Source organism: Dipodomys merriami, unplaced genomic scaffold (genome assembly GCF_024711535.1).
Source record: "Dipodomys merriami isolate MVZ:Mamm:240054 unplaced genomic scaffold, mDipMer1.0.p SCAF_59, whole genome shotgun sequence".
Classification (NCBI taxonomy): Eukaryota; Metazoa; Chordata; class Mammalia; order Rodentia; family Heteromyidae; genus Dipodomys; species Dipodomys merriami.
This window is the reverse complement of record NW_027206168.1, coordinates 6,593,233-6,618,646: the sequence shown is the minus strand read 5'-3', so window position 1 is coordinate 6,618,646 and position 25,414 is coordinate 6,593,233. Positions and strand designations below refer to the sequence as shown.

At 45.3% G+C, this 25,414-nt stretch overlaps 1 protein-coding gene across 1 annotated transcript in view; it reads right to left on the bottom strand.

Annotated features, from left to right (window-relative positions):
- Positions 1 to 21,182, bottom strand: part of Ube2g1 (ubiquitin conjugating enzyme E2 G1) — a 79,972-nt gene extending 58,790 nt beyond the window's left edge. Inside the window, exon 1 of the mRNA XM_070001741.1 lies at positions 20,815 to 21,182. Coding sequence (XP_069857842.1) covers positions 20,815 to 20,860 — 46 coding nt within the window. The 5' untranslated portion in view covers positions 20,861 to 21,182. The remainder of the gene's footprint in view (positions 1 to 20,814) is intronic.
- Positions 21,183 to 25,414: the final 4,232 nt, after the last annotated feature.

The following is a 25,414-nucleotide window of genomic DNA, read 5'->3' as shown; positions in this document are numbered from 1 at the left end:
CAACTAATAGACAATGTTACATATAGCTATTTACTCCAACCAAGCAATGTTACTTTATTCCACAGATTAAGGTAACAGTGAGGAGTGAGAGACACAGGCAAAAACTCAGGAAAATATGCTGCAATCTACTGGGGGGGAGGGGGGAGTGTTAAAGTAAAAAGAAAAAGGTAAAAACAAACTATGAATATGCCCACACACTAGAATTTAAAGGTAGAAATGAGCCAGGTACCAGTGGCTCATGCCTACAGTCCTAGCTATTTATGAGGCTGAGATATGAAGATAGTGGTTCAAAACCAGCCCAGGATAGTGGTTCAAAACCAGCCGGGCAGGAAAGTTCATGAGACTCTTTTTTTTGGTCGGTCATGGGGTTCGAACTCTGGGTCTGGGCACTGTCCCTCAACTCTTCAGCTCAAGGCAAGCACTCTACCACTTGAGCCACAGCATCACTTCTGGCTTTCTGAGAGGTTAATTGGAGATCAGCGTCTCATGCACTTCCCTGACAGGGTTGGCTTTGAAGCGTGATCCTCAGATCTCAGCCTCCTAAGTAGCTAGGATTACAGGCAGGAGCTACCAGGGCCTGGCATCACAAGACTCTTACCTCTAATAAACTACCAGGAAACTGAAAAGGCCCTGTGGCTCAAGTGGTAGAGCATTAGCCTGAAGAGCTGAGGGACAGTGCCCACTAACAAAAAAGAAGGGGGGTGGGGGAGAATGATGATAATTAATACATACAAAAATGCTGGATACTCTGTACAGTATTTTCACAATTTAAAAAAATGCTGGATAAGCCAGGCACAGATGGCTCATCCTTGTTAATCTAAGCTACTCAGGAAGCTGACATCCGAGCATCTCTGAAACCAGCAAGGGGGGAAGGGGGGAGAAGTTGGCGAAGATGATGGAGGGAAGGAGGGAACTGCTGGAAACAGCTGTGGCTCAAGCCTTAGAGTGCTCTATGAGCAAAAAGGCTCAGGGACAGTGCCTAGGCCCTGAGTTAAAGCCCCAAGACCAGCACAAAACAAAATAATGGGTATTTACCTGTCTCTAGAAACTTCTCACAATTCAAAATTCAAAAGTTTTACTCAATATTAATTACTACAATACGCAGGATGAAATTCTCTTTACAAACATAATTATCAGGGCTGGGAAGGTGGCTCAGTGGTAGAGTGCTTGCCTTGCATGCATGAGGTCCTGGGTTCGATTCTTCAACAACACATAAACAGAAAAAGCCAGAAGTGGCACTGTGTCTCAAGTGGTAGAGTGCTTGCCTTGAGCTAAAGAGCCAGAGTTCAAGCCCCATGACCGACAAAAATAATAATTATCAGAGAATTGTCATTCCATTTATGTATAAACTCATAATTAAAATCTGAGCTGATCTCTTTATGAACCCTAGACCCAAGGTACATAAGCACCAAATGGCCAGCCTTTCTGAAAGCCTTGGTCTCATAAAGAACAACTCTGTATTCATTCCTTTTTTTCCTTTTTTTTTCTGTAGGTCATGGGGCATGAACTCTGGACCTGGACTATCCCTCAGCTCTTAGCTATAATGAGCCAAAGCACAACTTCCGGCTTTTTCTGCTTATGTGGTGCTGAGGAATTGAACCCAGGGCCTCAAGCATGCAACGCAAGTACTCTACTACTGAGCCATCTTCCCAGCCCCCTATTCATTCTTTTTTTTCCCTTTGGGGAGAATAATTGGGGCTTGAACTCAAGAGTCCCACATTTGGTAAGCAGACATTCTATCACTTGTGCCACATCTCCAGCTCTGCTTCTTCCTGGTTATTCTGGAGATGAACTCTAGAGACGTTTTCTGCCCAGTCTATTCTTGAAGCATGATCCTCAACATTTTGCCTTTTCAGTAAGCAGGGGTATAGGCTTAAGCCACTGATGCTGGTTCATTCATATTTTTGTTGTTTCATTTTGTTTTTTTGTGGGGGGTCTGTTCTTGTTTGCCAGTACTGGGGCTTGAACTCAGAGCCTGAAAGCTGTCCTTTAGCTTTTGTGCTCAAAGCTAGCACTCTACCACTACTAGAGCCACAGCTCTACTTTTGGCTTTTTACAGTTAGTTGGAGATAGAGTCTCATGGACTTTCATGCCCACATTGGTTTCACACTACTTATCCTCAGATCGCATCCTTAGTAACTAGGACTATAGGTGTGAGCCTCTGGGCCTAGCAACAAAGTAATCTTCTAAGAAAAAAACATCAAATAACCTTTTAAAATCAAGTCTTAGCCTGGCACCAGTGGCTCACTGTAATCCTAGCCACTCAGGAAGTTGAGATCTGAGGATCATGGTTCAAAGCCAGCTGGGGCTGCAAAGTCCATTAAACTCTTACCTCCAATTAATCACCAGAAAAGTGATGAAAGTGGCACTGTGGCTCAAGTGGTAAAGCACTTGCGTTGAAATGAAGAGCTCAGGGACAGCACCCAGGCCCAGAGTTCAAGACCCACAACCAACCCACCCCACCAAAAAAAAAAAAAAAAAAAAAAAAATCCAAGCCTCAGGCAGAGTACAATAACTGGACATATTTTAATAATGCTAAATTTGGATTATTTGTATGTATGTGTGCCAGTAGTAGGACTTGAACTGAGGGCCTGAGCTTTGTCCTTCAAGGTTGCCTCTTTACCATACGAACCACACCTCTTTTGTCAGACTCTAATTGGAGATAATAGTATCACATGCTTTTGTTATTGTTGTTGTTGGTGGTGGTCATGGGTCTTGAACTCTGGGCCTGGGTGCTATCTCTCAGCTCTTCAGCTCAAGGCTAGCACTCTACAACTTGAGTTTCAACGCCACTTCTAGATTTCTGGTGATTTATTGGAGATTAAGTGTCATGGACTTTCCTGCCCAGGCTGGCTTTGAACCCTGATCCTCATATCTCAGCCTCCAGAGTAGCTAGAATTACAGGCATGAGCCACCTGCGCCCAGCCTCACATGCTTTTTTATTGGAGCTGGCTTCCAGTATCAATAATCAGATCTAAACCTCCTGAGCAGCTAAGATTACAGGCATGTGCTACTAGTTTCCCAACTTCAATTTGGATTTTAATACAAGTCTACTTTCATTGTACAAGGAAAATAAAGATATAATTTAATATAAAACCTTTTTAAATTCAACAGTACTAGCTTATTTCCAATAACTTGCAAATATTCTGTATATTCTTCTCACTGATCCCTTAATGTTAAAAAAAAAATTAAGTAGGGATTGGGAATGTGGCTTAGTGATAACAGTGCTTGCCTAAGCATGTGAGAAGCCCTGGCATGTGAGAAGTCCTGGGTTGGGGACTCCTCAGTACCACATACACAAAAAAGTCTGTAAGTGGGGCTGGAAGTGGCTCAGTGGTAGAGCGCCTGCCTTGCATGCATGAGGCCTTGGGTTCGATTCCTCAGCACCACATAAACAAAAAGAAAAAAGCCGGAAGTGGCGCGGTGGCTCAAGTGATAGAGCACTAGCCTTGAGCTGAAGAGTTGAGGGACAGTGCCCAGGCCAAGAGTTCAGGCCCCATGACTGGACCCCCCCCCCCAAAAAAAAGGCTTTAAGTGGTGTTGTGGCTCAAGTGGTAGAACAATATAGTCTTAAGCAAGAGAAGCTCAGGAACACTGACCAGGCCTTGAGTTCAAGCCCCAGGACTGCCAAAAAAAAAAAAAAAAATCAAGTATACAGTAATAAGGCTTTAGTGACACTACAAAAATGTGTTTGTGTGTGTGTGTGAGTGTGTGTGTAACAATTACTTCTCAGGCAAGCAGTCAGCCACTGAATTTATATTACTGAAATTTCTTTAGTCATAGTACCAACAGACATTTGGTACTATATTACTTTTACTGTGAAAAAAAAAAATCTCACTCAACAAATGTTTACCAACTTGCTAAGACTTGTTTACTCTTCAAATATCACCTATTATACAGTTCTCCTCTTACAAGATCTCTTGTTGATTTTCAGAGCATGAAATCAGAGATGGCTTCAGGATGTAGATCCACAGGTAAAAATAGAACAGATTCCAGACACACAACTTGAGAAGGTAGAGGAAGAACACAGCAAGCCTTATTTTATTTTAAAAGACAAACATAATTTGGATTTAAGGCAGTGAGTACTTCATGATTGCACTTTCTGAACTAGTTTTATTTTCTGATTATATGATTTTTACATGGTAATGATGTTAATAACAGAATTCAGAATTAGTATACAATACAACCTCTATAAAAATGAATTATCCTTATACTCCGTAGATAGACATTATGTTAAAAATGGACTATTAAGCCCGGCGCTGGTGGCTCACGCCTGTAATCCTAGCTACTCAGGAGGCTGAGATCTGAGGATCGCGGTTCAAAGCCAGCCCGGGCAGGAGAGACCGTGAGACTCCTATCTCCAATAAACCACCAGAAAACTGGAAGCGGCGCTGTAGCTCAAGTGGTAGAGCGCTCGCCTTGAGCTGAAGAGCTGAGGGACAGCGCCCAGGCCCAGAGTTCAAGCCCCATGACCGACAAAAAAAAAAAAAATGGACTATTACATGGGGCCGGGAAGGTGGCTCAGTGGTAGAGCGCTTGCCTTGCATGCATGAAGCCCTGGGTTCAATTCCTCAGCACTACATAAGCAAAAAGAAAAAAGCCAGAAGTGGCGCTGTGGCTCAAGTGGTAGAGCACTAGCCTTGAGCTGAAGAGCTGAGGGACAGTGCCCAGGCCCTGAGTTCAAGCTCCAGGACTAGCAAAAAAAAAAGGACTATTACAACTTATGGGTAAGGATGGAAGAGAAACTGGGAGAGAACAAAGAAAGATGATCCTATCTTATAATTAAACAATTAAGTTATATTGACTATCCTTAAAATACTTAATATTTACTATCATTAATTTTACCAAAATTTTAAATCTAATATATACTTCCTACCTACAATACTAAGGCTTTACATTCTTTACACAATTTCCATCACAAGAAGTATCAGTTTAAGCCGGGCGCTGGTGGCTCACGCCTGTAATCCTAGCTACTCAGGAGGCTGAGATCTGAGGATCGCGGTTCAAAGCCAGCCCGGGCAGGAGAGACCGTGAGACTCCTATCTCCAATAAACCACCAGAAAACCGGAAGTGGCGCTGTAGCTCAAGTGGTAGAGCACTCGCCTTGAGCTGAAGAGCTGAGGGACAGCGCCCAGGCCCAGAGTTCAAGCCCCACGGCCGACAGAAAAAAAAAAAAAAAAGAAGTATCAGTTTAGTTAGTACGTATGAACACTGTAACCAGACTTAAAATGAAACAATTCTAAATGTGTGGAATAAATACCCAATACACTGTTTCTATGTCTTTCATAGTAAATTACTGCAATCGCCTTTGTACAACTTACACTTTAAGAGCAGAAGTGGGAAAAAACAGAAAAAAGGAATAAAGACTGTTCAGGAAAAAGGCACTGATTTAGAAAGGAAATTAAGCTGTGGAAATCAAGTATTAAAAAGAATGCTTAGTAGGGCCCCAGTGGCTCACGCCTGTAATCCTACCTACTCAGGAGGCTGAGATCTGAGGATCACAGTTCAAAGGCAGCCCAAGCAGGAAAGTCCTCAGACTCTTATCTCTAAACCACTAGAAAACCAGAAGTGGCACTGTGGCTCAAGCAGTAGAGCGCTCACCTTGATCTGAAGAGCACAGAGACACACTCAAGCCCAGAGTTCAAGCCCCACAACCAACCAACCAAAAAAAAAAAAAAAAAAGGCTTAGCTGGGCACTAGTGGCCAAGCCTTTAACTGTAATCTCAGCTACTCAGAAGGCCCAGATCTGAGGATAAGCAGTTTGAAGCCAGCCTGGGCAGGAAAGATTATGAGACTTTATCTCCAATTAATCACAGAAAAAGACAGCAGTAGTACTGTGGCTCAAGAGCTAGAATGCTAGCCTTGAGCAAAAATAAGCTAGGGACACCGCTTAGGGTTCAAGCCCCAGAAGCAGCAAATAAATAAAATACAATAAAACCAATGTAATCTTTCTTTCTTAATATCCTTTAGAGACTCTGTAATTCATTCAACATGTATTTACAAGGACCTACTTACTACATGCCTAAGTTCAGGATTATGTGCTATAACATCACATGTGCTTATTAACTGCCCTTTGGGGGAAGCTACAGAAGGTCTGAGGTTAGTTTTTAAATACCCTATCTTGCTTCCAATTACAGATAAGATACAACACATTATAAGTCAGAAAATTTATAAGTTAGAAAATTTCAAGGTAGGAATACTAGTTAATGTTGGAAGCAGAAATATGGATAGTGACAGTATAAAAATGCACTTTATGGGAATGTGACTTAGTGGTAGAATGCTTGTCTAGCATGCATGAATGAATTCCTGGTTCGATTCCTTAGTACCACATAAACAGAAAAGGCTGGAAGTGGTGCTGTGGCTCAAATAGTAGAGTGCTAGCCTTGAGTACATAGAAGCTCAGGGACAGTGTTCAGGTCCTGAGTTCAAGCCTCAGGACCAGCAATAAATAAATGCACTTTAAAATGTATGAGTCTTATAAATTCACAAATCTAAGAGTCTACAATTGGAACCTGACAATCATAAGATACTTAATTTTTTGTTGTTTTTTTTTTGGGTCCAGTCGTGGGATCTGAACCCTGGGCTTGGGCGCTGTCCCTCAGCTCTTCAGCTCAAGGCTAGTACTCTACCACTTGAGCCACAGAGCCACTTCCGGCTTTTTTTTTTCTGCTTATGTGGTGCTGAGGAAATCGAACCCAGGGCCTCAAGCATATAAGCAAGTGCTCTACCACTGAGCCACCTTCCAGCCCAAGGTACTTAATTTTTTTATGACAATTCGTGTATTCAATTTCTAGGGGGCTGGGAAGGTGGCTCAGTGGTATAGTGCTTGCCTTACATGCATGAGGCCATGGGTTCAATTCCTCAGCACCACATAAGCAGAAAAGTCCAGAAGTGGTGCTCTGGCTCAAGTAGTAGAGTGCTAGCCTTGAGCTGAAGAGATAAGGGACAACACCCAGACCCACAGTTCAGGCCCCATGACTGGAAAAAAAAAAAAAAATTCTAGTAGCTTATATGAAAACACTTAATCAAGTAAGTCACACAACTGCTTCAAAAACCAAAAAAAAAAAAAAAAAATCATTCCATTTTTCATTAAACAGAATTATTTGTATTGCTACAAGAATAACTTTCTGCCGGGCGCTGGTGGCTCACGCCTGTAATCCTAGCTACTCAGGAGGCTGAGATCTGAGGATCGCGGTTCAAAGCCAGCCTGGGCAAGAAAGACCATGAGACTCCTATCTCCAATAAACCACCAGAAAACCAGAAGTGGCGCTGTAGCTCAAGTGGTAGAGCGCTCGCCTTGAGCTGAAGAGCTGAGGGACAGCGCCCAGGCCCAGAGTTCAAGCCCCACGACCGACAAAAAAAAAAAAAAAAAAAGAATAACTTTCTGTCTCCTTTGAAAGGACAGTATAAAGGTAGCTTATAGCATGGCTTAGTGGGCTTGTCTAGTGTTTGTGAGACCTGGGTTCAATCTCCAACATTGAAAATAAATAAAAATAAAAATTTGAGGTTGGGGCTGGGAAGTTGGCTCAGTGGTAGAGTGTTTGCCTTGCTGCATGCATGAGGCCCTGGGTTCGATTCCTCAGCACCACATAGCAGAAAAAAGGTGGAAGTGGGCACTGTGGCTCAAGTGGCAGGGCACTAGCCTTGAGCTAAAAAGCTGAGGGACAGTGCCCAGGCCCAGAGTTCAGCCCCCACAACTGACAAAAATAAAAAATAAAATCATTTAAAAAAAAATTTTTTTGAGGTTATTTGTTTTTAGTTTTTGGCTAGTCATGGGCCTTGTATTCTGGGTCTGGGCAATGTCCCTGAACAATTACGCTCAAGGTTAATGCTCTACCACTTGAGCCACAGTACCACTTCTGGCTTTTTCTGCTGATGTGGTACTAAGGAATCTAACCCAGGGCTTCATGCATGCAAGGCAAGCACTCTACCACTGAGCCACCTTCTGAGGTCCTGGGTTTGATTCCTCAGCACCACATAAGCAGAAAAAGTCAGATGTGGCACAGTGGCTGAAGTGGTAGAGCACTAGCCTTGAGTGGAGTTGGTCAGGGACAGCGCCCAGGCCCCAGAGTTCAGGCCCCACGACCAATCCCCCCCCCCAAAAAAAAAGGAAGCTGGGATCTAAGGATCATGAAAAGTTCTTGAGACGCTTATCTCTAATTAAGGACCAGAATACCAGAAGCAGTGCTGTAGCTCCAAGTGGTACAGCACTAGCCCTGAGTGAAAAAACTCAAGGGACCTTGAGTTCAAGCCTCACAAGAGATATAAAGTTTATAGCTCAGCGCTGATGGCTCACACCTGTAATCCTAGCTACTCAGGAGACTGAGATCTGAAGATAGAGGTTCAAAGTCACGCCTGGCAAGAAAGTCCTTATGACTCTTATGTCCAACAAACTACCAAAAAGCCAGATGTAGGGGTGTGGCTCAAGTAGCAGAGTGTTGGACTTGAGCAAAAGCTCAAGCCTGAGTTCAAGCCCAGTCCACATGAGTTCAAGCCCTGGCACACTCTCGGGTGCACACCCATACACATTGTATACACAGAGACACAGTACTCATGTGCTTTAGACAGAATTTCTGGGAGCCAGGGGGATATTTCTCCCCTAACCCCCTCTCTCTTTCTTTCTTTGCCAGGACTGGCTCCCAGCAATTCTATCTATGCAGGAGGCTGAGATCTGAAGCCTACAGTTTGAAGCCAGCCAGGGCAAAAAAGTCCCTGAGACTCTTATCCCCAATTAACCACCAAAAAGCTGAAAGTGGAACTGTGACTCAAGTGATAGAGCACTGTCATTGAGCTTTTAAAAAGCTCAGAGACATCGTCAAGCAGCAAAAGGGACTTGCCTACTAAAATGCAATGATTTCTTTGGAAAATTACAGACAGTGATGATGGCTATAGAACTGCATACCGAGGGGCTGGGAAGGTGGCTCAGTGGTAGAGCCCTTGCCTTGCATGCCTGAGGCCCTGAGTTTGATTCCTCAGCACCACATAAGCAAAAAGAAAAAAGCCAGAAGTGGCACTGTGGTTCAAGTGGTAGAGCGCTAGCCTTGAGCTGAAGAGCTGAGGGACAGCACCCAGGCCCAGAGTTCAGGCCCCACGACTAGACCCCAAAAAATAAACAAACAAAAAAACTGCATACCGAAGGGGGGGGCTGGTAGCTCACGCCTATAATCCTAGCTACTCAGGAGGCTGAGAACTGAGGATTGTACTTCAAAAAGCCAACTGGGACAGAAAAGTCCTTGAGATTTTTTTGGGGGGAGGGGAGAGAGGTCCAGTCACGGTCACGGTCATGGTCCCCAGCTCTTCAGCTCAACACTAGTGCTCTACCACTTGAGCCACAGCGCCACTTCTGGCTTTTTTTCTTTTTGCTTATGTGGTGCTAAGGAATCGAACCCAGGGCCTCATGCATGCAAGGCAAGCGTTCTACCACTGAGCTACCTTCCCAGCCCCCCTTGAGATTTTTATCTCCAATTAACTACCAGAAAACCAGAGGTGGAGATGTGGGTAAAAGTGTTAGACTGCTAAAAGCTTGAGCACAAAAGATCAGGGACAGTGCCCAGGCTCTGAGTTCAAGCCCTATAACTGACCAAAACAAGCAACACTGAATTATACACTTACAATGACTATGTTATACAGAATGCAAATTAAACACTAATAAGGCTATTTTTATTTAAAAAATAAAATAAACTAGAGAAAAACAGAGCCTAAAATCTTCCAAATTAAGGAGGAATACCAAAATAAAAAATTAAATGGGCAACCCAGGCACCAGTGGCTCACATCTGTAAGCCTAGCTAAGTATCACAGTTCAAAGACTAGTCCAGGCAAGAAAGTCTGTGAGGCCCTTATCTCCACCAAACTACCAAAAAAGCCACAAGTGGAGCTGTGACTCAAGTTGTAGAACTTTAGCCTTAAGCAAAAGCAGCTTCACAACCATACACAAGGCCCTGAGTTCAAGCCCCAGGACCAGCACACACACATACAAAAATTAATAGGCAACCTAAATAATAAAACAAGGGGCTTTGAGCTGGGAAGGTGGCTCAGCGGTAGAGCGCTTGCCTTGCATGCATGAGGCCCTGGGTTCAATTCCTCAGCACCACATAAGCAAAAAGAAAAAAGCCAGAAGTGGCGCTGTGGCTCAAGTGGTAGAGTGCTAGCCTTGAGCTGAAGAGCTGAGGGACAGCGCCCAGGCCCAGAGTTCAGGCCCCACAACTGGACCCCCCAAAAAAACAAAACAAAAACAAAGGGGCTGGGAAGGTGGCTCAGGTACCTCAGCCTATGCATGAGGTACTGAGTTCAATTCCTCAAAACAGAACAAGCCGGAAGTGGCACTTGGCCCAAGTGGACAGTGCACAGGCCCAGAGTTTAAGCCCCATTACCCACAAAAAAAAAGAACTCAAGTATAGCTAAGTGCTGATGGTTGAGGCCTGTAATACTACTCAGGAAGCTCAGATCTGAGTCATAGTTCAAAGCCAGCACAGGCAGGAAAATCTTTATCTCCCCCCCCCCCAAAAAAAAGCCAGAAATGGAGGTACGGCTCAAGTGGAAGAGGAAAAAAACCATGGGACAGTTCCCAGACCCTGAGTTCAAGTATTTTATAATAACTATGGGTAAGATATTATGTTTTGAATAACAAATGTCCACCAACAAACTCAGGTGTTGAATAGTTAGTAGCACTATTCTGAGACTATAGACACTAAACTGTAAGCAGTGGGACTTAGCTGCGGATAGTAAGTTACTAAAAGGTGTTTCTTTGAAGGTTAGTTCCTGAGAAGGTCATATTAGTTTCTACTTACCTCCCTGCTTCTTGTCTGCCATGGGCGAAGGAGCTCTTCCACTTTACACTAAACATAATAGTCATTACTACTTTGTTTGCTCAAGGATTTAGGTCAGAGCAGTAAGAAAGTCATACATAGATGACATGAACGACCATTCTAAGAGACAGACCTCAGCCCAAAGAATCTGAGTTTAAAAACTGAAAAAAAAAATGGTATCATACCTGACACATACAAGTCCTACGAATGACATAAAAATAATTTAAAATAGACTAAAGAAAAACAGAGCCAAGAATCCTTCAAGACCCAAGTCACCCACACAAAACAAATTACATTGATCTGAGCCATTTCCATTCACTGTCTTCTCACGAGGAATTCTGTATGAATCAGACTTTACTGCCCCAGCTGGCTTCAAACCTCAGTTCTCAGATTTCAGCCTCTTTTTTTTTTTCTTTTCTTTTTTGGTCAGATGTGGAGCTTGAACTCTGGGCCTGGGAGCTCTCCCTGAGCTCTTTAATTCAAGGCTAGTGCTCTAACCACTCTGAGCTACAGTGCCACTTCTGGTTTTCTGGTGGTTAATTGGAGATAAAGAGTCTCACTAACTTTCCTGCCCAGGCTAGCTTTGAACCTTAATCCTCAAATCTTAGCCCCATGAGTAGCTAGGATTACAAGTATGAGACATCAGTGCCCAGTTAGATTTCAGCCACTTGAGGAGCTAGAATAAGATATGAGCAAGCAGTACCCAAATAACTTAAATATTCTTTTGGGTTTTTTTTGTCAGTTGTGGGACTAGAACTCAGGGCCTGGGCATTATTTGTGAGCTTTTTTCCTCAAGGCTAGTACTCTACCACTTTGAGTCATACTCCACTTCTATTTTTTTTTGGTGGTTAATTGAGATGGATTTTCCTGCCAGGTCCAGCTTCAAATTGTGATCCTTAGATCTCATCCTCCTAACTAACTAGGATTACAGGCATGAGCCACTGGTGCTTGGCAACTTACCTATTCTTTGTCAGTCAGGGAACTTGAACTCTGGGCCTGGGCGGTGTCCCTCAGCTCTTCAGCTCAAGGCTAGCGGTCTACCACTTGAGCTACAGCGACACTTCCAGTTTTCTGGTGGTTTATTGGAGATAAGAGTTTCTATCACTAAGTCCCACTCCCAGCCCCCAACTATAGTTTTTATATAGTTTATAAACATTAAACCAACTACTTTGAGAAAAAAAAATATGGCTCTTGCACAGACACTAAAGATAATCTAACAAATGGCACTTGAACAAAATTATACTTTAACCAAGTAAACAGAAACAAAAAAGTACATATAAAAAGGGGGGGAAATGTATTGTGCTCTAGTGTCTACCATAGAATTATCTATGAGTATACAAGTATAAATCAAACAAACTATTTATTAGTCTATGACATAGTAACCATGAAGTTTAAAAAATTAAATAGTTTGACAGTTATTTCATATAATAAACCTAATGCTGTAAAGTCTGGACTCAAGATTATGTCCTTTTTTGTATTTATTTGTTTTATGCAGATCTCACTATGCAATGGGGGAGGAGGGATCCTTGAACTCCTAGGCTCAAGCATTCCCATGCATTAGCCTCTCAATTATAGAGGTGTACCACCAAACCCAGCATATTTAACTATTTCTAGTTGTAATCATTATGCCCACCTTTGGTCCACAGCTCCACCCAGACCTGAGCTCCTCCCTGCCCTAGAGTTCCCACCATACAGAAGGCCCCTCCTTCTCTCCACCCAGACTAACCTGAACTCCCATCTACCTCACTTCCTACCCCCAAGACCCTGCCACTACCTAGATAGTGGAGGCCCCAATGTGCTCTCTCTCCAGGGCAAATATGGCTCCTCTAATAAATCCTGTAATAATCTTTCTCCTGTGCCTGCCTGCCTGCCTGCCTCTGCGTGGTCCCCTGGGATGGATGTGATGGATCCTTTTTAAATTTTGTCCTTGCAGTGCTATGAATTGAATCCAGTCTTATGCATACTAATCTATATCCCCATTCCTTAGTTTTTTGAGACAATCTCATTATGTAATCCAATACTGCCCTTGGACATATGATCTTCCTGCTTCCTGAGGGTCAGGATTCCAGGTATGTACCACCATGCCTATAGAGTTTACAATTTTTTTTTTTTTTTTTTTGGTCAGTGGTGGGACTTGAACTCTGGGCATGGGCACTGTCCCTTAGCTCTTCAGCTCAAGGTAAGCACTCTACCGCTTGAGCCACAGGGCCACTTCTGGTTTTCTAGTGGTTTATTGGAGATAAGAGCTTCACGGACTTTCCTGCCCGGGGTTGGTTTTCAGGGCTGGCTTTCAACCGTGATCCTCAGATCTCAGCCTCCTGAGTAGCTAGGATTACAGGCGTGAGCCACCAATGCCCGGCACAATTTTTTTTTAAATTGGTATTATATCTTAGCTTTGTTCCAAAGCACTTAACTTATAATCACTTCTCGCCCCAGAAATGGGGGGGGGGGGTTGAACTTGAGTTTTTAACCACTTAATGCTGGTATTCTACCACTTGAGCAATACTTCTACTTCTGGCATTTTGATGGTTACTTGAAGGTAAGATTCTCTTGGGAGCTAGAATATAGTTCAGTAGCAAAGCACTTGCCTAGCAAGTGCAACATCCTGGGTTCTATCCCCAGTACCAAAAAAGAAAAGACAAATTTTAAAAAATACAGTTAAAAAGAGTCTCTTGGAATTGTCTGCCTGGCTGAGTTCTATGCTCTCAAATCTCAGCCTCCAGAGAAACAAGGATTACAGGCAGAAGCCTGGATCAATTTTTTTTTTTAATTTTACAATGCTGGGGATCAAATCAATCCCCCAGCATTTCTAAGGCCTTTCAGAAACTCTAACCTTGGCAGTGGTTTAGTTACCATGTACTCTCCTCATATTGAATTGTTTTCAGTATAAGCCTCTGTCTTGCATGCTCTTTTCATTTCTTTCCTTTTTGGGGGAGGGGGGTTACCAACCCTGTGATTTGAACTGGTGCTGACTTATTTTACCTTTTTTTTTTTTTTTTGGTCAGTCCTGGGGCTTGAGCTCTGAACCTGGGCACTGTCCCTCAGCTATTCAGCTCAAGGCTAGTGCTCTACCACTTAAGCCACAGCACCACTTCCAGGTTTTTGGTAGTTAATTGGAGATTAAGAGTCTCACAGACTTTCCTGCCCCAGCTGGCTTTGAGCTGAGATTCTCAGATCTCAGCCTCCTGAGTAGCTAGGATTACAGGCATGAGCCACCAGCCCCCTGCTTGATTTTCTATTTAAGACAAGGTCTCAGTATTTAGCACAGGCCTCATATTTGCTATGTATGTAGCCCAGGCCTGAAATGCTGGGCTTCCTAATGTGTGCCAACATACTAGGCTTTGGAATACTCCAGCCTATAAACACAGGGGTTACTAATAAAAGTAGGAACTGGGTATTTGTAGAAAGAAAAAATATGAAATTACTTACAGTACCCTGCTTTATAAACTTAATTTTTGGTTGGAGGAAGAGCTCAATTAGTATAGCTCTTGGCTACCAAAAAGCAAGGCCCAGAGTTCAAACCCTAGTACTGTCAAAACAGTGGAGGAGGGCTGGGAAGGTGGCTCAGTGGTAGAGCGTTTGCCTTGCATGCCTGAGGCCCTGGGTTCGATTCCTCAGCACCACATAAGCAAAAAGAAAAAAAGCTGGAAGTGGCGCTGTGGCTCAAGTGGTAGAGCGCTAGCCTTGAGCTGAAGAGCTGAGGGACAGCGCCCAGGCCCAGAGTTCAGGCCCCACCACCAGACACCCCCCCCCCAAAAAAAAAAAACAGTGGAGGATTTTAGTATAGGGGAATAACGCAGTAGTACAGTACTTGCCTAGTATTCTACTGAGTGCCTAGGTTTGTTTTTCATTACTGACTCAAAATAAACCAAAAGAACAGTACCATTCTTGGGCCCCATCAAGACAAATGCTTTTTAGAGATGAAACCAGAAACCTGTATTTTTAGACTCACACTCATCACAATAACCTGTTTACAGGAAGACAGAGATTTTGGAATTTTCCAGATTACTTTAAAAATGTACTGATGGGCACTGGTGGCTCACACCTGTAATCCTAGCTACTCAGGAGGCTGAGATCTGAGGATTGCAGTTCAAAGCCAACATGGGCAGGAAAGTCTGTGAAACTCTCGTCTCCAATAAACCACCAGAAAACCAGAAGTGGTGCTGTGGATCAAGGGGTAGAGCGCTAGCCTTGAGCTGAATAGCTGAGGGACAGTGCCCAGACCCAGAGTTCAGGCCCTACCATTGACCAAAAAGAAGAAGAAAGAGGAAGAGGAGGAGGGGGAGGGAAGGAGGGAAGGAAGGAAGGATGGAAGGAAGGAAGGTAAAAGGATAAGAAGAAAATAACTATAGATGTGCTAGGAGTTGGCTTAGTGGTAGAGTGCTTGCCTGGCATGCATGAAGCCCTGGGAAAAGAAAAAGCCTGAAGTGGCACTGTGGCTCAAGTAGTACAGCGCTAGCACTGAGCTGAAGAACTGAGGGACAGTACCCAGGCCAAGTTCAAACCCAGTGACAGACAAAAAAAAAAAAAAGAAGAAGAAGAAGCCCAAGCCTTGAGTTCAAGCCCCACAACTAGCAAGAAAGAAAGAAAGACAGAAAGAAAGAAAGAAGAAAAAAATAACTATAGATCAGGAGTAAAGACTATAATTTTTTCTAGTTTTTTTTAAGGGACTGAACTCAGGGAAATGATCTTGCTACACAAGTATTCTTCCACTTAACTATGTTCTCAGCCCAATTTTCCATTTATGTTTGTTTGTGCTAGTAATAATGTTTAAACTCAGGGCCTGCCAAATACTCTACCACTTGAGACATGCCTCCTGCCCAGCTCTATGCTGATTATTCTGAATGACTATAGTGTACTTTTCTGCCAGGCTGGCCTTGAACCTCAATCTTCCATATCTCAATCTCCTGAACAGGTAGGATTACAGACATGATCCATTGCTACCCTACTGTTCTCTGTATTTTCACCAGTCTTACAACATCTTTAAAAAAATTTAATCTCCTGTTCTAAGGAATTTTCTAGTATATAATAAAATGCATTGCACAAAGTTGAATTGCCACTACTGAACTCACAAAAGAGGTACTCTAACCTAATAATATCACAAAGAAATAGACAAGCTATCTGATTCTATCAATCTGTTAGATGTTCACAAAAGCTATAAAGGTTTTCACTAAAACATTTTGACAAATATTTTTCTCACTAGGAGGATTCCCCTCCCCTACCCCCTCAGGACATTTGGCAATAAAAACATTTTTGGTCTTCACAACTGAGGTTATACTACTACTGGCATCTAGTGAATAAAGGACAGAAATGCTACTATAAATTCTGTAATGTACAGTACAGGCCCACAATAATCAGATTATTGGGACCAGAGTAGAGTAATACTGCAACCCAAAGAACCATTTTGCTCAAAATTTCCCAACCTCCTAAGCTGACAAATTTCTTCACACACTTTCTAACAAAAACAAATCTGATACTCTCCCAGGTAATGAATTAATGTCTTTACAAATGACTATAGTTTATTTCTGTTAAATTTTTGGAATTTTAGGAGTTAGAATGGCTTATAAAGTCATGTTATCTACTCAATTCAGTATGTTTCCAGAGTGTTTTTGTTTTGGATTTTTTGTTGTGATGCTTGAAGCTGTCCCTGAGCTCTTCAGCTCAAGGCAAGCAATCACTCTACCACTTGAACCACAATGCCACTTTTGGTTTTCTGGTGGTTAACTGCAGATAAGAGTCTCACAGGGGCTGGGAAGGTGGCTCAGTGGTAGAGCGCTTGCCTTGCATGCAGGAGGGCCTGGGTTCGATTCCTCAGCACCACATAACCAAAAAGAAAAAAAGCCGGAAGTGGCGCTGTGGCTCAAGTGATAGAGAACTAGCCTTGAGCTGAAAAGCTGAGGGACAGCGCCCAGGTCCAGAGTTCAGGCCTCACGACCGGACCCAAAAAATAAATAAATAAATAAAATAAAAGAGTCTCACAGACTTTCCTGCCTGGGCTGGCTTTGAACTGCAATCCTCAGATCTCAGCCTCCTGAGTAGCTAGGTTTACAGGCATGATCCACCAGTACCTGGTTTGTCCTTTTTTTTTTTTTTTGCTGCCAGTACTGAGGATTAAACTCAGGACCTGGGCACTGTCCCTGAACTGTTTTGGTCAAGACGAGTACTCTACAACTTGAGTCACAACTTCACTTCTGGCTTTTTGCTGGTTAATTGGAGGTAATGGTGTCACAGACTTTCCTGCCCAGGCTAGCTTTGAAGATCCTCAGATCTCAGCCTCCTGAGTAGCTAGGACCACAGGTGTGAGCCACTGGCATCTAGCCACTTCCAGAGTTCATTCATTACCAAACGTTCTAAAAGTTCGCTCAAGACACCAGTTTGGGGGCTGGGACTATATCTTAGGGTAAAGTGCTTGCCTAACATGCATGAAGCCCTGAGTATGATTCCTCAGTAACACATCACCAGAAAACACTGGACCTGGCACTGTGGCTCAAGTGGTAGAGTGCTAGCCTTGAGCAAAAGAAGCTCAGGGACATTCCAGCCCCTGAGTTCAAGCCCGAGGACTGGCAAAAAAAAAAGAAAAAAAAAACATACATTTTTTACTGTATGCAAGTACTTTGGGGGGAGAGGGGAGTGCCGGTCCTTAAGGTCTAGAACTCAGAGCCTGCATGCTGTTCCTGAGCTTGTTTTGCACAAGACCTAGTGATCTACAACTTGAGCCACAACTTCCAGCTTTTTGGTGGTTTATTGGAAGTCCCAAGAACTTTCCTGTCTGAGCTGGCAATTCAACTTTGTGCAATGCTCAGCTACCTGAGCAGCGAGGATTAGATGTGAGATACTGGTGCCCAGCTACAAGTGATAAAGAACCAACAAGCCCAAATAATATGCTACTAAAAGTAAAACAAAGCTCTTATTTACCAGTCTTTCCAATAAACTTGATATAGTTACATTTCAATTAAACTGTTCTGAAATTCTGTCCCATACCCTATGAGCATGTTAATTAAAATCCTTCAAGTTTTAAGAAATTAAGAATAGTTTGGAGCTGGGAATGTGGCTTAGTGGTAGAGTGCTTCCCAAGTATTCATGAAGCCCTGAGTTCAATTCCTCAGTATCACATAAACAGAAAAGGCCACCGGTGGTAGAGAGCTAGCCTTGAGCAAAACAAACAAACAAACAAACAAACAAACTCAGGGACAGTGTCTAGGCTCTGAGTTCAAGCCCCAGGACTGTCCCCCTCCCTCACCCCACTAAAAAAAGAATAGTTTGGCCTGGCACCAGTGGCTCACACCTGTAATCCTAGCTACTCAGGAGGCTGAGATCTGAGGATTACAGTTCAAAGGCAGCCTGTTAAGGAAAATCTGTGAGATTAACCACCAGAAAACTGGAAGTGATACTGTGACTCAAAATCACAGAGCACTCATCTTTAGGTAAAGAGCTCAGGGATGGGACTAGACCCTGAGTTCAAACCCCACAACGGGCAAAATAAAAAAAGTGCAATTGTCTCTGATCAAGAAAACAAAGTTCGCTGAGTGACGGTGGCTCTCGCCTGTAATACTAGCTACTCAGGAGGATGAGATCTGAGGATCAGGTTCAAAGCTAGCAGGAAACTCCGTAAGACTCTTATCTCCAATAAACCAGTCAGAAAACTGGAAGTGGAGTAGCCTTGAGCTGAAGAGCTGAGGGATGATGCTCAGGCCCAGAGTTCAAGCCCCACAGCCGACAAAAAAAAAAAAAAGGAAAGCAAAATTAGAGGCTGGGAAGGTGGGTCAGTGGTAGTGTGCTTGCCTTGTAAGCATGAGGCCCTGGGTTTGATTCCTCAGCACCACATAAGCAGAAAAAGCTGGAAATGGCGCTGTGGCTCAAGTGGTAGAGTGCTAGCCTTGAGCTGAAGACCTGAGGGACAGTGCCCAGGCCCAGAGTTTAGGCACCAAGACTGGCAAATAAATAAATAAATAAATAAAAATAATTTTTAAAAAATACAAATCTGGGGCTGGGAAGGTAGCTCAGTGGTAGAGCACTTGTCTTGCATGCATGAGGCCCTGGGTTCGATTCCTTAGCACCACATAAGCAGAAAAAAAAAAGCTGGAAGTGGCGCTGTGGCTCAAGTGGTAGAGCACTAGTCTTGAGCTGAAGAGCTTAGAGTTCAGGCCCATGACCAGACCCAAAAAAAAGAAAAAAGAAAAATCTGAACCAGCTTGTCATTTAAATCTAAAACAGGCTTACAAATGGGTAAGTTTATACTTAAAATTTAACTTTCCTAACTGCATAACCCCTTTTGCACCTTTTTTAAAGTTACATCTTTTCTAGAATTTAAGTTGAATTCTCCTCTCCTTTATAGCTTCCCCACCTTCACCACTGTCTCACACGGGTGCAGAGAATCAAATCCAATTGGGTAGTAATCTAGTGCTCTAATTCTATTTTAGGAGTTCATTCACTGCCCAGGCTGGCTACTCAGCAGGCTGAGATCTGAGAATCCCCGTTTGAAGCCAGCCCAGTAGGAAAGCCCAAGTAGAGTCATCACTAATTAAACTCCGAAAAAAGCAAGAAGTGGAGCTGTGGCTCAAGTGGTAGAGCATTATAGCCTTGGGCAAAAAAGTCTCAGGGACAGCACCTAAGCCCTGAGCTCGAGCTCATGACCAGCATAAAAACAAAGTTCACCACATAAACTTATTCTGATTAAAGCATTTTAGAAGACAAAAGAAATTTTTGACTGCTTCCTCCAAACAAATTAAGAACACAGAAAGGAAGTTGTTTGTAAATACAAGATACAATAAAGTAATTCTTTCACTGTCCTACTATTTCTGATAGGCAGATTAGAACGTCTCCATTTACTTCCAAGTCACTCTCCCTGACCATCCAGAACTTTAATACTTGCCCAAACCTGCTTGCTCATAGTCTAATAATAAACCTAATTATACAATCTCTTAACAGCCCCTGACAACCTTTCCCTTAAGAAGCCTTTCCCTTAAGAACCTTTCCCTTAAGAAGATGATTTCACAGGCACCTCGAACACAGTATCTATTTGAAAGCCAGGTTTCTTCACATCAGACTTTGGCTCGCCGGGGGCCAGGGATTTCTGGCTGTAGGCTGGGGAAAGGTGAAGACTGCCAGAACCGAGAATGACAGATGCTGGGCGTTGTGCTGCACGATTACCTAAGGTTCATTTCTCTTTAAATCTGGCAGCACGTGGGGCGGCATTGTGAAGCCACCAGCCCTCCACCCCCCTTCCACTCCGCACACGTACGCCTCCACTGCGCATGCTCCGCTCACCCCGTCCTAGCAGAGTCGGAGCCAACCCCTAAAAAGTCAACCTGGAAGCCGCAAACGGCCGGAGGCCGGGACAATGGGGGAGGGGGCGAGGCTCAGGGGGAGGCAGACCCGGTCCCCGCCCCTGGCCCCAGCCCGCCCCGGCCGCCCCGGCCCCAGGGGCCGCGGGCCTTCGCGGGAGCCGGAGTGGCTGCGAGCACAAAGCCCCGGCCGGTCGGCGAGCGGACTTCCTCGGGGCCAGTCGCCCTCCCCCAGCGGGCGGCGCGCGGAGCCCGTGCCAGGCGGAGGCTGGCGAGGCGGCGTCCCGCACCCCGCCGGGATGGGATCCCGCGCGCCCGCGCCCAGGCCGTCGCTTTTGTTGTTCGCCCCAACTCTGAGGACCGGCGCTGCCCAGGGAGAAGTTTTGCCGCCGCCCTTCCCGGCCCCGACCGGCGCTCCTCGCCCACTCCCGTCCTCTGCTGCCCGCCTCGACGCGGACATCCGGGCCGGGGACTCCCGGGGCGGCCGCCGCACCTGAGCCCGGACCCGCCCCTCCACCGGGGCCGGCCCGGGGGGGACCCACGCCCGCCGCAACGCCCGCGGGCGGGGGGGAGGGAGTGCCCGCAACCCAACGCGGCGCGGCGGGGAAGCGGTCCGCCCCGGGGCCCTCCGCAACCCCGCCGGACCAGCCGGGCCCGGCCGGGACGCGTCCGGGACCCCAGTCCGAGGCCCGGCGCCCTCGCCGCCCCGCCGCCCCACGGCTCACCTGCCAGCTGTCTTCGCAGGAGCAGCGCCGACTGCAGTTCCGTCATCCTCCCCGCCGCGGGCCCAGGCTGGCGCCGGGGCTGCCGAAGGGCCGGGACAGGGCCCGGGGGTGGCAGAGGCTGGAGCGCCGAGGAACCGGGCCCCGCGACCGGAGCGCGACGCTGAAGGAGGCCGGGCGCGGGCGGCGGGAGCTGCCGGTCAAGTCTGCTGGTCTCCGCTGTTCTCCAGTACCTCACGCCCGGAAGGGGAGGACGCCGGGGCCGCCGCGGCGCGCACTGGGACTTCGCTCGCCCGCTTTCCTCCCACAGCCCGCCCGTCGGCCCCGCGGTGCCTTCCCCCGCCACGGCCTCGCTCGGCGCTGGGCCGCTCCGCGCAAGCGCGCTGGCTCACCTACTTGGGAAGCGGCCCGCCTACTCGCCGGGCCCTCGGCCGCCCGCCCCGCCTCCGGCGCCTGCCCCGCCCCCTGCGGGCCGCGGCGGTCTCCGCCATCTTGGGAAGGTCCACGCCCGGCCAGTGCGGAAGCCTCCCCGGCAGGCGCCGCGCAGACGCCATGACAAAGAGGTCGCGGAGGGTCAGCGCGCTGGGCTTGGCACGAGTAGGAGTCCAGAGGTTGGCAAGCTCCCTCGTCAGCCGTCCATCGCCGCACACGCAGAGGGGTAGTTACTGTTGGTCGAGCGTAGTATTGCCGTGCTCCTCCCTTTTTTTTTTTTTTGGTGTCCTGGGGCTTGAACTCAGGACCTGACAGCGCTGTTTCTGAGCTTTGTTCAAGGCTAGCGCGCTACCATTTGATCTGCAGGTCCACTTCCGGTTTTTTTATTTTTGGTGGTTAGTTGGGAGGTAAGAGTCCCAAAGGCTGGAAATGTGGCTTACTGGCAGAGTGCTTGCCTAGCATGCATGAAGTCCTGGGTTTGATTCCTCAGTACCAGGGCTCAGAAGGTAGCTCAGTGGTAGAGTGCTTGCCTTGCATGCATGAGGCCCTGGGTTCGATTCCTCAGCACCACATAAGCAGAAAAAGCCGGAAGTGGCACTGTGGCTCAAGTGGTAGAGTGCTAGCTTTGCGCACAGAGAGGCTCAGGGACGGGGTCCAGGCCCTGAGTTCAAGCCCCAGGACGTCAAAAAAAAAAAAAAAAAAAAGGGGGGGGGAGTTCCAAAGGCTTTCCTGCCAGGGCTGGCTTTGAACCACGTTCCTCAGAGCTCAGCCTCCTGAGTAGCTAGCTAGGATTGTAGAGGTGAGACACCATTGCCCCATTTTAACAGGCATAGAATTGGGGAGCTGATGATTCGCTTTTTACAAAGAATATACCAAATGATTTTTTTTAAATCGGCGTCTCATAGTAAATGACAAACGTTTAAACAAGACATTAGTAAAATTATACATGCCTAAGGTGAGTTGAAATTTGCAAAATCTAAAATATAACTGGGTTCGAGATTACTAATAAACTCCTTTTGTGTACATGACTGTGTCCATGTGGTCTTCTGGGATGGTTGCTTTCACTAGGTTTTATTTCAGTATGTCTGATTCAATACTTATTGTTCCTTTCAATTCTTGTCCTGGTGGGTAATAAATTGTGTGTGTGTGTGTGTGTGTGTGTGTGTGTGTGTGTGTGTGTGTGTGTGTGTGTGTGTGTGTAATACTTATTGTTCCTTTCAATTCTTGTCCTGGTGGGTAATAAATTGTGTGTGTGTGTGTGTGTGTGTGTGTGTGTGTGTGTGTGTGTGTGTGTGTGTGTGTGTGTGTGTGTGTGTGTGTGTGTGTGTGTGTGTGTGTGTGTGTGTTGGTCCCGGGACTTTAACTCAGGACCTGGGTACTCAGGACCCTGAGCTGCTTTTGCTCAACTATTGCTCTGCTGCTTGAGCCACAGCTCCACTTTTGGCTTTTTTTGGTGATTTAATTAGAGATAAGAGTCTCACAGACTTTCCTGCCCATGCTGGTCCTGGGGCTTGAACTCAGGGCTTGGACACTGTTCCTGAGTTTTTGTGCTCTACCACTTTGAGCCACAGCTCCATTTCTGGTACTTTTCTGCTGGGGATGGCTTTGAACAGAATCCTCAGATCTCAGCCACCTGAGTACCTAGATTACAGGCCATGAGCCACCAGTGCCTGCTCGAAAAACAGTTTTTACAGTAAAGTAACTTTTTGTTGTTGTTACTGCTGGTCCTGGGACTTATATTTATGGCTCTTGTGCTGTCACTGAATTTTTTTGCTCAACATTAGTGTTCTACCAGTTGGGCCGTGGGTCCACTACCAACTTTTTTTTTTTTTTTGGGGGGGGGTCCGGTCGTGGGGCCTGAACTCTGGGCCTGGGCGCTGTCCCTCAGCTCTTTAGCTCAAGGCTAGCCACTTCTGTTTTTTTTTTTTCCTTTTTGCTTACGTGGTGCTGAGGAATCGAACCCAGGGCCTCAGGCATGCAAGGCAAGCGCTCTACCACTGAGCCACCTTCCCAGCCCACTACCAGCTTTTTGTTGGTTAATTAGTGATGCATTTCTAGGACTTTTCTGCCCAAGCTGGTGTAGGACCTTGTTTCTCACATAATATCCTCCTGAGTAATTAGAATTACAGATATGAGCCAAGGGTGGCACAATAATTTTTACAATAAAATACATTATTTTCAGTTTACCTTACTTGGAGGTCAGAAACTGTAGGACCTTTGAAGGTAGAAATAGAACTTCTCTGTGTCTTCTATAATTCAGATACATGGTTAATATGGGTTTCATAAACATTTGTTGAAGGAATATATTTGACAGTCACTAGAATTATTCTTTCTTCTGCTCCATCTCTATTGAGCCAGTTATTGATGCATAAAGTGAATAGAAAGAATTAAAAGTGATAAACAGGTGGTTTGTTTTTCCATAATAACTTTATATGGTAAGTGCATGAATTATATATCAGAATTTTTTTTCAGTTGAAAAACTTGAACTCAGGGCCTTGGTGCTGTCCCTGAGCTCTTTGCTCAAATCTAGTGATCTATGGCTTTGAGTCACAGTTCCACTTCCTATATTTGAGAGGTTAATTGGAAATAAGAGCATCACAGGGGATTTTCTATCCTGGCTGGCTTTGAACAGTGATTCTCACATGTCAGCCTCCTAAGTAGGATTCTGGTGTGACCCACCAGGGCATGGCCAAAATTTTGTTGTTGGTGGTGGTGGTCATGGATCTTGAGATCTGAGGGGGACAAAAACTCAGGGACAGCACCCAGGTCCTGAGTTCAAGCCCTAGGACTGGCACAATAATGAATTCAAAAGTAGAGCTAGAGATGTGGTCCCAGTAGTTGAGCACTAGCTGAGCTGGCTAGCTTTGTTTGCCTAGTTTGGAGCCCTGAGTAAAGACCTCAGTATGAGGGAGAAAACAAAACAAAACACTTTCAAGGGCCTGGATTCAGGTGGGGGAGGGAAAATGTTGCAAATGTTAAAATTACTGTGAATGAGAAAATAATCACAGTAACTGTACACTTAGCAAATCAATGCCTAAGAGCTCTACAGACTAGTTATCAGAAGTGCTGCATGGTTACAATCAGGCTTCTCCCACTAGAAAAAAAAAAAAAATTAGTGTATGGGAAAAAGAGTAGAGCCCAGAAACTTCATTATTTTCATCGTAAATCTATTTCTGAAAACACTCTTTTCACCTCAGGCTAGTGGCTCATGCCTATAATCCTAGCATCTCAGGAGGCTGAGATCTGAGGATCAGTATTGGAAGCCAGCTTGAGCAGGAAATCCTGTGAGGTTTTTGTTTGTTTGTTTGTTTTGTTTTTGTCAATTGTGGGATTTGAAATCTGGGCCTGGGTGCTTTCCCTCAGTCCCACTTCTTGCCTTTTCTGTGTATGTGGTACTGAGGAATCAAACACAGGGCTTCATGAATGCTAGGCAAGCACTCTACCAGTAAGCCACATTCCCTGCTAGAGGAATTTATCTTATCTTCCTTCAGAGAATATCATCAAGAAGCTGAGGTCTGACTGAGCAAGTGGGATTTCCTAGAATGCAGTAGGTATTCTTCTGGGAGAGTCTTAGTTCATAAAACTAACATTCAGCCTGGGCTGGGAGGTTGGCTCAGTGGTAGAATGCTTGCCTTGCATGCATGAGGCCCTGGGTTCGATTCCTCAGCACCACATAAGCAGAAAAAGCCAGAAGTGGAGCTGTGGCTCAAGAGGTAGAGCACTAGCCTTGAGCTGAAGAGCTGAGGGACAGTTAAGAGTTAAGGCCCCACAACCGACAAAAAAAAAAAAAAAAATTCAGCCTCTACCCAAAGTAAGAGAGACACCAATGAGAGGAGAGGAGAGTCAAGCAGAGAAGGACCAGAACTGTCAAGCCCTCAGGACATTACAAACCTGGATTAAACTAGGCAAAACAGCTATACTCTTCTGCTTAGGACACCTACTACAGCCTTGCTATAGACAGTTTGGTGAAGTGTTTGGGGAGTCTGGTTATTTACTACCAAAGAATCCTAATGGGTACATAATTCTACTTACATTTGTTGTTGTTGTTGTTTGGGGGGGAGGGGCATTTAGGAGTGAGGAAGCATGCCAACACTGGAACTTGAACTCAGGGCCTCATGCTCTTGCTCAGTTTTCTTGTTCATAACTAGAGTTCTGCCACTTGAGCCATGCC